General features: G+C 39.4%; 1 protein-coding gene across 1 annotated transcript in view; it reads right to left on the reverse strand.

Moving 5' to 3' along the window:
• Positions 1-13029, reverse strand: part of KIF4A (kinesin family member 4A) — a 120047-nt gene that overhangs the window by 42495 nt on the left and 64523 nt on the right. Inside the window, exons 16-18 of the mRNA XM_041000782.1 lie at positions 6999-7102; positions 2395-2539; positions 1551-1661 (exon numbers count right to left, since the gene is read on the reverse strand). Of these exons, the coding sequence (XP_040856716.1) occupies positions 1551-1661; positions 2395-2539; positions 6999-7102 (360 nt within the window). The remainder of the gene's footprint in view (positions 1-1550; positions 1662-2394; positions 2540-6998; positions 7103-13029) is intronic.

Raw genomic sequence — 13029 nt, forward strand, 5'->3', positions numbered from 1 at the left:
CTAACTCATACCAGTTGTTGACCTTGTTTCATGGCTTCTCAATTATGACAATGTATAGTGATGGAGTACTGGGGTCTACCATATCCAGATGTGGGGGTATAATGCAACATGCATCCCTGCTTCCAGACGAAAGATGGATTCCCAATGAAACTGTTGGGCCTGTACAGACAATGGGATGCTGGACTGTCTGACATTGTCTGTACCAGCAATGTCGGTGTAAACTTAAATAAGAGACTGACGGAATTATGATTCCTTATGAAAGAGTATACCAGTGTAGTAAAATGGGGAAAACCTGTTGGGGGTGCAAGTTTGGGGGGAAATCCCAGTCTATATTAAATTGTACCGCATAATTCAAAAAATCAAAAATATATATATATAGTGAAAAAAATTTCTCCCTATGATTCAGGGCTTGTTCAGATATCACTCTTTAAAACTCCATTATTTTAATTGTACATATTTATGGTACAATGTGATAACTCAGTACATGTATTCAATGTATAAGGAAGTGATGATCACTTTTCGTTCCCATTAAAAGAATGTTTTCACTTCTCTTAGTTATTTTATATCATTCCGATAGCCCAGATCTTTCTTTTTTTAAATTATGCATGTATTTGAGTAGTTGAGACAGAGAAAAAAGACAGACAGCAGGAATGCTCCCATCTACTAGTCAGCACCCCAAATGTCCACAACAGCTGGGAAGGGCTAGGAATGAGGCTGCAAGCCAGGAATTCAAGCCAGGTCTCCCTTGTGGATCACAAGAATCCAGTTACTTGAGCTATCACTGCTACCTCCCAGGATTTATGCTGCCAGGAAGCTAGAGTTAGGATACGGAGGTGGGTATGGAACCCATGCACTCTGCCAATGGAAACATCAGCGTCTCTGCTGTTAGGCCAAACAACCACCCCCTAGACTTCTTTATTCCTTGCATTTTAGAAATTCATGCTATGCCTTCCTTGCCTTTTAGATAAGCCATTCTCCAAGAGAAGCACTCACTCACATGCTGCTCATCTTTCTAGTCCTTATGGTACCAAGTAGGAAGTCCCTTGTACACAGCAGGTATCTAATATGGAGCTGTGAAAGTCATGAACTTGTTATATATTTTTCAAGATACGAGGTATGTGGGGGCCCGGCGCAGTGGCGCAAGTGGTTAAGGTCCTCTCCTTGCATGCCCGGGATCCCATATGGGCGCCGGTTCTAATCCCGGCAGCCCCGCTTTCCATCCAGCTCCCTGCCTGTGGCCCGGGAAAGTAGTCGAGGATGGCCCAAAGCTTTGGGACCCTGCACCCATGTGGGAGACCCAGAAGAGGCTCCTGGTTTTGGACCGGCATAGCATTGGCCGTTGCGCTCACTTGGGGAATGAATCATCGGATGGAAGATCTTCCTCTCTGTCTCTCCTCTCTGTATATCCGCCTTTCCAATAAAAATAAAAAAATAAATCTTTAAAAAAAAAAAAAGAAAGAAAACATAGGGTGAAAAATTCTTTAAAAAAAAAAAGATACGAGGTATGTGAAGGGGGGCATATTAGATAAGTTTTTGAAAATTTTACTTACTCGTTCTTTTAATTGGATTACTTCTTTGTCTTTTTGTAGTTTCCACTGTCTAAACTTCTCAGCGTCCTCTTTCATCTGACGCATTAACTGTACTCGCTGGCTTTTCATCATCTGCAAAGACAAAAAACCAGTACAAGTATTAGTCATCTGCATTTTATTCAAGGTTGATGTATACCTGGACAGGCACACCAATAAGAGAGAAAATCCAGAGCTAATCTGAGAAGGTTTCCTGATTAGGCTTATAGTATTTCTTGCTATGGTTGCACAGGGTTTCTCAGCCTGGACTACACAAAATTAGCAATATAAAAAAAACAAATCAAAGAAAATGTACCCATAAGCTGAATTCTGCTGTAAAATCACAGTATATAAAATGAAACATAACAGAAGTATCTACTGATCATAAGGGCCAAGTCTAACTAGCAACCACCATATTTCATAACTCTCAGTGCAAGCAGCTTATAATCACATGACAGATATGAAAAGATGAACATTCAATAACCAATAATTTTTTCTAGATGTCTGTCACCTTGCTAGCTACTTTATAAAATCATTCCACATGACCATGCAAGCTGATCAGAACATCAGCATTAAACACTGAGATGTCTTCATACTTTGGTTTCAGAGAAGCTAATATCAAACTCTGAATGCCAAAGTGGGGTTTAATTATTCAGATTCTAGATGACATCCAGCACAGTGTCCTGCAAAGGGAACATCTATGGTGATTCACACACTTGAAATAATTGTTCTTCTGATTGTTTTCTCACCCAAAGACACCTCTGTATTATAATTTTTAAGTAGAATGACTATGCTTTTACTAAGTTCGAATGGGATGTGAGTTCATTACCCGTATCTCCTGGTTTAGTTTGGAGACAGTATGCTCTGTGGATTCTTTCAGTTTCAGAAGTTTGGACTGTTCATTCAGTTTCTTCTTCAGGTCAGCTATTTGACCCTCCAGCTCCTGGAGACGTTTGCGGCGGCGCTCGCTCAACCTAAACACAGAGGCTGTGGGAATGACCAATACCAGCAGCAAAGGCAAAATGCTACATTCCCAGGCTCACAATCCATAGGTTACTAGTCACAGAGCTAGCCATTCATCACACAGCTAGCCCAAACTGTCTCAACAACAGGGGTTTAGCATAAGAGTAAAGCAACGATTTTTTTCCCCTGAGCATGTAACAATGCAAAGTGCCTTAATACCTGTGTCCTTTACTACCATTCTAAGGAAAGGATGGTTCTTTGAGGGAATTTTGTTTCATTTCAGCTGTAAGTAATAATTCTGTTTATTGTACAAGTGAGAAGCATAAAGTAAACATCCAGCACAATTTTGAAGAACATGAGCTTTAGAGTCAGCAGAGAAGAGTCCACTGAGTAAAAGGGAAGGTAGAATAGTTGTTATAAACGTTGAAGGAAGAGTAGATTATTCTAGATATCTGCCTTGGTTTTGTCCTTAGCTGATTAAAGGATGATGATTTGTTTATTTTAAAATTCTTTATGGGAATCCAAGGTGGCTGAGTAAGGTGTAGGTACACTAACTCCAGATGCTCTGGGATAGGCCGAGAACAAAGGAAGGACCACCTTTCCAGGACTCTGTTGGGAATTTGCAGCAGCAAGTGAAAACAAAACAAAACAAAATGAAGACTCCGTGGTACAAGAGCCATCTGTGAGCTGCTATCTTCCCAGATCGAGGTAGGAAGGCACTACTGTACGCCCCACTACCTGCAGTTTTAGCAAAGAGGGAATTGCAGAGTCATGTACTGATTTACTTCAGCCTGGGGAGTGCCGGGGTTCTGAGCAACAGTTGGGCTCAGAGCAGAGAAACTTCCTTCCCCTGCACTGCTGTCGCACAGCACCAAACCTGGCAGCAAAAAGTAGAGCAGCACGCCTCTGTTCTGCTCCTACCAGCATCAGAGTCAGAGTCTGGGCAATGTGTGGGGCAAAGGACAGATTCCCTGCATCCTGCAGCTCTGGGAGTTTGGGGCATTAGCCCCTGAGCTACACTCACACACTCCACCTGAGCCCGGCTGATTCACCGCCTCTGGGGGTTAACACCAGAAGCAGCCCATAAAAAAAATCTTCTCTTACCTTAGGAGACTTAGATAATGATCCTGCTATATCCTGCAGCATCAGGACTATAACAACTAGTTCTAAATTTCTCAGTGCCACTGCAAACTACTCAATGAACATAGGGAAGAACGTGCCTGCATTCCACTTCTCAGAATTCAAACCCTCCCGAACAAAATCTCGTATATACTTTGTAGCCACTCTGTAGAACTGAAGCAGAATTTAGTTCATATTCCTAGTCCTAAGATTAGGGTTGCTGGTGTGATAAGCCACAGCAACAATTTCACTCTCCCAGCAGGATCTAAGGAAGGGGCCATCTCATCCACCAGTCCTAGAGCCACAGTCCTAGTGTCACAAGCCCTGGTATCACTCAGGCTTGCCTGCAAGAAAAGAGGATAGCCATCTTTGTCTTAGCACCAAGAACAAAGCCCTGGCCATCACAATCACCAGATACCAGACTCTGTGAGCCCAAGATGCATACCTAAGAAACTATATTCATTCAAAACTACACTTATATTCCTACTAGCTGCAGTTGACTAGACCACCATGTCACTTACAGATACTACTGGTTAAGACAAAAGAAATAACTCAGAGACTTTGGGCACTCCTAGAGCCAAAGCTACAAGCCAAGAGATACGCTTCATTCCATAAACTTTTTTCCCATTAAAATCTACTTCATAAGAAAGGAGTGATTATTCCAGATGTATATACATCAATATAGGGACACAGGAAACATAAAGACATCTCTAAAAAACACAATAAACCTCCAGAATTCTGAATTAAAGGAAGTCTATGAAATGATAGAGATAGAATTGAAAACAGTGATTGTAAGGAAGCATGATAAGTGACATGAATGAAAATATCACTGAAACATAATTCATTAAGAAAAACCAAACAGGGGCCAGTGCCATGGAAAGCCAGGGGAACCAGTGGAGAATGCCTGAGGTGCTTGCATCCACTTGGGAGACCCAAACAGGCTCTTGGCTTTGTATTAGGCCTGCTCCAGCCACTGCAGTCATTCGAGGAGTGAGTCAGAGGATGGGAAATTTCTTTGTCTCTCCCTCTCTCTGTAACTCTGACTTCCAAATACATTTTTAAAAAATGAACCTTAAAAAAAGGAAGAATAAATTTTGGAGCTGAAATTTTCAATCAGTGAAATAAATGCAATTGATAGCTTTAACAGCAAACTAGACCAAGTGGAGAAAAGGATGTCTCAACTAGAGGTAATCCATCAGACAAAACAAAAAGAATGAAAATAAAGAAATGACAAAACATCTATGTTACAGGTATTTTTGGAAGAGAAGAAAAGGGAAAAAGGAGTTGAGAACCTGTTAAATGAAACAACAGCTGATAATTTCCCAGGTCTTGAACGAGAGACATAGATATTCAGATATAAGAAGCACGAAGAACCCCAAGCCAACTTAACCAAAAAAAGATCTCTAATGCATACTGTTGACAGTAAAGGGAAAGACAGACTTCACCATTCTAACAGTGGGTGACTCAAACCTCTACTGCCATCAATGAAAAGATCATCCACCTAACAGAAATCCAATAAAGATATATCAGAGCTGAAACATGATATTCAGCAAATGCACCTAACAGAAATTTACAGGACATTTCACACATTCTTCCTATCAGCACATGAAGTATTTTTTAGAAGAGATCACATATTGTGCCACAAATCAAGTTTCAGAAAAAGACTGAAATCATACCATTTATCTTAGACCATAACGGAATAAAACAAGAATAAAATTAGATCCACACCTCTCACCATATAAGCACCTATTTTAAGACCCCAAGATTATGAATTTGCTGGAAGAATGTAATGGAAAAATTTCAAGACACGGACAATAGAGGACAACTTATTAGACAACATCCCCAAAGAAAAGGCAACAAAAGTAAAACTAAACAAGACTATCAAATTCAGAAGTTTTTGCACAGCTAAGGAAAGAGACACTCGAAAGGACAAGCTAAAATAAATGCCTCTATCAGTATTGCTGTAAATATATCTATGTGAGACATTTTTTTTACATCTTTGTCAGATCAGTGGTTAAGAATGATACTATAGTTCTGGTATTTATAGCAGCACTTTTCACAACAACCAAACCTTGGAATCAACCAAGGTGTTCATCATCAAATGAATGGATAAAGACCATGAGGTGTCTATACATAATAAAATATTAGTCAACTATAAAGAATGAAATTCCACCATTTCCACCAAAATGGATGCAACTGACTGAAACAACCTGATCCTGAAAGACAAATACCACATTTTCTTCCTTATACACAGAAGCCAAAATTTAAAAAGAAAAAATGCCTGTATCAGTATTGCTGTAAATATATATATATATATGAGACATTTTTTATGCCTTTGTCAGATCAGTGGTTAAGAATGATACTATTGTTCTGGTGATCTGTGACTACATTTGCTGTATGCAGGTCAAGTAGTCATTTTTTTCCATTCAATTATTGTTTATAGTCATTGCCTATATTCCCACAAAATTGAAGAGTCTGTTTTTAGCAAACTCCTTCCTGAGTGAAGATATTAAACCTTAAGTTTAAAGCATGCTATCTAAAAAACTAAAAAAAGAAAGGGAGAAGAAACAGTGGGAAGGAAGGACGGAAGAAGGGAATGTCGTATTTTTAGAATTTTTACCTACAAACAATATTGATCTGTTAAGAAATAATTTTAAAAATTTAAAAGATCTTTTCAATGCTTTAGTTAGAAAATATGAATGTGGGAACACTTGCATACCTTTTGGAAAATCACAATAAGAGGGCAGAGCGCTGGTGGATTGCCCTTTGACAAATATCACCATTGATTTGTATGATAATTAAAAATTATTAAATTTACTTTTGAAGTATCAATAAATTATTTATTTATTTGAAAGACAGAGAAAGGAGATCTTCCATCTGATGGTTTATTTCCCAAATTCCCAAAAGAACCATCACTGGGTCAGGTTGAAATCAGAAGTCTGTAATTCAATCTGGGTTTCCTACATGGTGGTAGGAAATGGTTTACTTGAGCCATCAGCTGTTGTCTTCCAGGGCATGTATCACCAGGAAGCTGTGACTTGAACCCAGGCTCCCAAGCAAAGAATTAACTGCTGTCCTATAGCAGATGTGATAATCTCTAAAGCCAGCAAACTTAACCTTTCATATGGCCTTCCTTGATGATGTCAGCCTGAATTGCCTCAATTGCTGTGTTATGGCATTCTGTTACTGCCACCTTTAGTACATCAGTTAACATCTCAATTATTTAACTTTATTTGTACTTAGATCTCCTCTCCACACTAGGTTTAGAACCTGGGACAGCCAGAAGAGCCTTCTCAACTTCATCTAAACTTTTTGCACTCAATAGACACTTAATATCCATTGACTTCTTACTTCGCTTGGTTGGCATCCTTCTTCGCTGTCTGAAGTTCAAGAACCAATTCTTCTTTTTCCTTTTGCAGATTGATGACTTCCAATTCAAGATTTTTTATATTGTCCTGGAATGTAGTCAAAGAGAAAGAAAGCATTACAAGACATAGGAAGCAAACTGTCTCAGCTTTTGATATCTCAACAAGCTATGCGTGAAATTTTATCATTCAACTTGCACATTAAAAACAGTTCTTGATTTGATGGAGATTAAAGCTTCTGTGCAGAAGCCTTGATGTACTAAGTCTGAGACTGCTAGCCTTAGGAAAGTCCACTTGCAAGCTTGGCCCATGGCATATGTCTAGGAACTATGGCTTCCCCCTGCTGCTAAGACTGGCTCACTGAGAATCTTCCTGTTGTATCACAGGACTTCACATATTTTCCTACCCATGCAATTAATTAGAATGTCTAACTCACAGAATTATTGGGAAGATCCTGTTGTCATAACCAAAAAGATTAAAGGAAACTGGCTTAATCAGTGGTTGGCAACTAAACCAGATTAGCCATAGGCTCCAATATAGTGTCAAATGGACACAAAGAAGCAGAGGGGGGGATTGGTGCTGTGGCTTAGCCAGTTAAGCTTCCACCTGCAGTGTCAGTATCCCATATGGATGGAGGTCCAACTCCCAGCTGTGCTGCTTCTGATCCAATTCTCTGCTAACACACCTGGAAAATTAGCAAAAGATGACCCAAGTTGTTGGACCTCTGCAGCCACATGGGAAGCCTGAAAGAATCTTCCGGCTTCAGCGAGACCCAGCCCTGGCTGCTGTGGGTTTTTGGAAAGTAAACCAGGAAATGGAAGACCTCTCTTACTCTGTCTCTCCCTTTCTCCCTATACAACTCTGATTTTGAAATAAATAAAATCTTAAAAAAGGAAAAGAAGGGCCCAGCACAGTGGCCTAGCTAAGGTTCTCGCCTTGAACGCACTAGGATCCCATATGGGCGCCAGCTCTATTCCCGGCAGCTCCACTTCCCATACAGCTCCCTGCTTGTGGCCTGGGAAAGCAGTTGAGGATGGCTCAGGGCCTTGGGACTCTGTACCCATGTGGGAGACTTGGAAGAAGCTCCTGGCTCCTGGCTTTGGATCAGCTCAGCTCTGGTCGTTGCAGTTACTTGGAGAGTGAATCAACAGACAGAAGATCTTCCTCTTTGTATATCTGATTTTGCAATAAAAAAATAAATATTCAAAATCCTAGCCATGAAAAGACAGAGGACAGAACATGTCAATCAACCACCTCAGCTATGTCCATCAGTGGGTTCCTCAACGACCGCATAGTGCTTGGAGTGGCAAGATTGGCAGCGATTCATAAATGGTGAACTATCAAAACTACTTGAGCAAGTATTTCAGAGCATGCCCCACATCCAGGACTTGGGGTGGGTGCAAAACTGAATGGGGCTTCTCCTCAATATCCTCCTTTATCTCAGATACATGAAGGAAACAATATGGAAATGGTGGTCTTACCCACTTCCCTATAGCCCTTGAATGTTTTTGACTGGTTAACTATGTAAGGATTGTCAAAAATATAATATAATAAAAAAAAAGAAAAATGTGTTTTCAACTACAAAAAAAAAAAATAAATATTCAAAAAAAATTTAAAAAGAGAAAAGAAGCAGAGGTAGATTGGGTGGGGCTCTATTACTGAAGCTTTCTAAATAAAACACAGCTGCTTTCCAAACAATATATTGAGTCACATTGGTATAACCTATGGAAATAGTACACTTCATAGGATCCTTTGCTTATTTAAACTGGTCAATAGTATGTATGCATATACATATATATTCTTTATTTTTACTTGTATAAGTTATATACGAATACGTTCTTAAAAAAAAAAACCGTAATCTTCCTGACTGTCTTACACCTGCAGAAATTCTAGTCCCTTCTAGAAGTAACCAGCACCACCAACTTGGTACATATCTGCCAGATTCTTCCCCAGTACTTACACATTACATATACATAATGTATGCATACATGCTATATATAATCAAACATACAAAGATACATGTATACAAGTGTCTAGATCATATGTATAATAGTACATATATGAAATATGTATTACATGTATATGTATGAATGAGGCACTTTACAAAGTTCATCGAAATTGGAATTAAAAGAGTTTATTTTGGTGCAAAAAGTTTTGAATCTTATGTATAGTTTCCTTAAAATATTTATTTTTCCTGAACTCTTTGAATATCCCTTGTATGTACAACCTTTTTTACACCCAAATACACTTATTTTTCAGTTTTTCTCATGAACTTTTTGAAGTATTCTTTTATACATGTGAATGTGTGTATACCAACGTAAATGTGCTAAATTATTCTGTAATATTCCTTACATTTAAAAAAAGCATTGTTATTTATTTTCATTTTATTTGGAAGGTAGAGAGAGAGATGTTTGTAACCACTGATTTATTCCCAAAATTGCTGCAATAGTTAGGGCTCGGGCAAACCAAAGTCAGGAGTTGGGGACTCTTTCTGAGTCTCCCATGTGGGTGGCCAAAAACCAAATTCTTGAGCCAACATCTGCTGCTTCCTGGTATTTGCATTATGAAGAAAATGAATCACAAGTGGAGCCAAGTTTTGAACCAGGAATTTGATATGGGATGCAGAATCCTAAGCCTCTGTTCCAAAACATCCACCACTATAATTTCCTATCTTAAATTTGACTTGATTTTTGGAAATTTATTCATTTCAGTGCACAGAGATCATTATTTTTGCCATCCTGAAATACTTTTTTTTTAAAAAAGTAAATTTTGTTTATTTTTCTTTTTAATTGGAAAAGCATTTACAGAGAGAAGGTGAGACAGAAAATTCTTCCATCCACTGGTTCACTCCCAGAATGGTTGCAAAGGCCAGAGTTGAGCTGATCCAAACCCAGGAGCTTCTTCTGAGTCTCTCAAGTGGGTGCAGGGATCTAAGGATTTGGACCATCCTCTACTGCTTTCCCAGGCCATAACTAGGGAGCTGGGTGGTAATTGGAGCAGCTGGGACATAAACTGACTTCCATACGGATGCTGGCAGTTGTAGGTGGAGGATTAGCCAATTGAACCATTATGGAATATGGAATTATTCCTATATATATCTTCTGTGCACATAAACAGCTTTACCAGAGTAGAGACAAGTGGAATTACAGGGTCATGAAAGAACACATTTTCAATTCTAACAGACACTACCAAATTGTCACCCAAAGTAATACTTCAATTTCTCTTCTCTAGCTATATATGAACACTTGACTCCCTGTACCCCAGGCAACATTTAATATTATACTTCGGACTTGCTAGCAAGCTTACGAATGAAAAATAGTATCTCTATGTTACATGTACCACATTTAGCCAGTAATTTTCTCAGCAGCTCCATTGGGGGAATTATTCAAATATTTGAGTCTTGGTTTGCTGTAACTTAAGGTAATTTAGATTAATCAGAAGCTATATCCTGTCCAAATTTTCCTCACCAATTCTTCAAGGTAATAGGAAAAACATGATTTAAAATGAAAAACTGCCTTATTTCTCAGAAAAAGAGAGAAAATGATAAATGTGACTAAAAGGTATTTTTTCAAGTTTTCTTCTTAGTTTTCAGATTTAGGAATTCAAGCAAATTTAATTCCAATGGGAAAAAGACTGGGTCTCTCATTAGCACTGCTTCATGGGATTAGAAATGCACTGGGAATTTCATGTACCCGTGTTTCTTGGCAAGACTATAAGAGAGCAATAATTTTTCAGCCTTATTGGTAATCCTTTGTTTACCCTATAAAAGGGCTGCATTGTACATATTGAACTTGCTCCCTCCTGAAACCCAAAGTCATAAATTAAAAAAAAAAAATAGAGCAAAATAATTGAGAAATATCAGCATTTTCAAAAAGAAAACAGTTTGGTAAAGTGGTAACAGACTTCTAGAATAGAAAAATTTAAAATGTAACTCTGATAAGAAAGAATGACTAGGCATTAAGGGCACAAAAAACACACAGCAACAGAGAGGAGCAGAGAGTGCCTTTCTGGAAGGGCTGAACCTGACAAACAGCAGACAGTCACAGGCAGCAGCCATAGAGACTCACAGCAGTGACAGGAAGTAAAGCATGCAGTGATGCAGCGGCTGCACCCTCCCTACAGTCCCCAGATTCCAAGGAGCATGCAAGCCACCACTCTGCCCACATAACACTGGCAGGAGACTGGCTCAGCAGAAACCCGTGCACACACAAGGTCTTGCTGACTTCAGTGCTGTGCTCTTCAAAATGGACAGACAGCCAAACAGCATTAGAAACTTGAGGAAAGTGACTTAGGAAAAACAAACCAAAACTAACTAAAGAAAAGAAATTTGGGGAAAACAGGTGAGACAGAGAGAAGAAAAGTGTGACTAAATTTATTTTTTATTTTCCTATTCAGAGATGGGTAGGATCTTCATGGAAAAAAAAAAAGTGGGGCTGGTGTCATGGCACAGCTGGCCAAGCCACCGCCTGTGGCACTAACATTCCATAAGAGCATTGGTTTAAGTTCCTGCTGTACCACTTCTGTTCTAGCTCCCTGTTAATGTACCCAGGAAAGCAGTGGAAGATGGCCCAAGTACTTTGGTTCCTCTTACCCTCAGGTGGGACCCAGAGGGAATTCAAACATCTTGACTTTGGCTTGGTGATTGAGGCCAGTTGGAGTAAAACAGTAGATGGAAGATCTCAAACTCTGCCTCTCAAATACATATATCTTGGAATGAAAAATGAAGGACAATAAATAGAAAAAAGGAGGGATGAAAGAAGAAAAACAGAAACTAAATTTAAGAGATCCAATATTGGGGGCCAGGGCCTTGGCATAGCATCTTAAGCCTCTGCCTTTGATGCCAGCATCCCACATAGGCAGCTGTTTGAGTCCTGGCGGCTCCACTTCCAATGCAGTTTCCTGTAACTACACATGGGAAAGCAGTGGATGGTCCAAGTCCTTGGGCCCCCATACGCATGTGGGAAGAAGGTCCTGGGATCAGACCAGCTCGGTTACAGACATTTCAGCTAACTAGACAATGAACCGGAAGGTGGAATGGGTTAGTCTCAGTCTCTCCTTCTCTCTCTCTGCAATTTTTTTCTTTCAAATGATAACAAATCAATCTTAAAAAAAGAGATCCAATATTGGAATAAGAGGGGTATAAGAAAGAGCAAACATAGAAATGTACAGAGGTGGCATTATCAAAGAAATGATACAAGAAAACTTCTGAGAAAAGGGAAATACAAATTTTCAGATCAAAAGGACCCATTTAAGCACCGAGCACAATAAAGGAGAAAAAGAACCATACCAAAGCATATTATTGTGAAATTAAATAACTCTTGGAGACCAAGAAAAGATACTGAAAAGTTTCCAGTTGCAGAATCAACAAATCAAAATATCAAGACCCCTTAACAGCAACAATGGAAAGAAAAGACAGTGACACAAAGCTTTCAAAATTCTGAAGCAAAATGATTTTCACAGAATTCTAAACCCAGCTAAACTATCAAGTATAAGGGGGAAAAGCCATTTTTAGCTAAGCAGAGCTTTAAAACATTTTCCTTCCACATGTGCTTTTCCAGAAAGATATCAGGTTATATTCCACTAAGACAAAGTTATCCCAAGAACAAAAAAGACATGGATTTGTTTCAGGAGAGAGGAGAAGTGAAGCAAATACACAGCATGATAGCTCCAGGTTGATGGTCAGGCAGTGGGTATTAGAGAAAGCAAAACCAGGACAGAAGGTTCCAAGAGGGTTGTTTTCTTTTCTTTTCTTTTTAAGATTTATTTATTTATTTTATTGGAAAGGCGGATATACAGAGGAGGAGAGACAGAGAGATCTTCTGTCCGATGGTTCACTCCCCAAGTGGCCACAATGGCTGGAGCTGAGCCAATCCGGAGGTAGGAGCCTGGAGCTTATTTCGGGACTCCCATGTGGGTCTAGAGTCCCAAAGCTTTGGGACTGGAGGGAGCTGGATGGGAAGTGGGCCCACGAGGATTAGAACCAGCGCCCATATAGAATCCCGGTGCATTCAAGGCGA

Source organism: Ochotona curzoniae, unplaced genomic scaffold (genome assembly GCF_017591425.1).
Source record: "Ochotona curzoniae isolate NIBS_2020 unplaced genomic scaffold, NIBS_Ocur_1.0 contig_1274, whole genome shotgun sequence".
Taxonomy (NCBI): Eukaryota; Metazoa; Chordata; class Mammalia; order Lagomorpha; family Ochotonidae; genus Ochotona; species Ochotona curzoniae.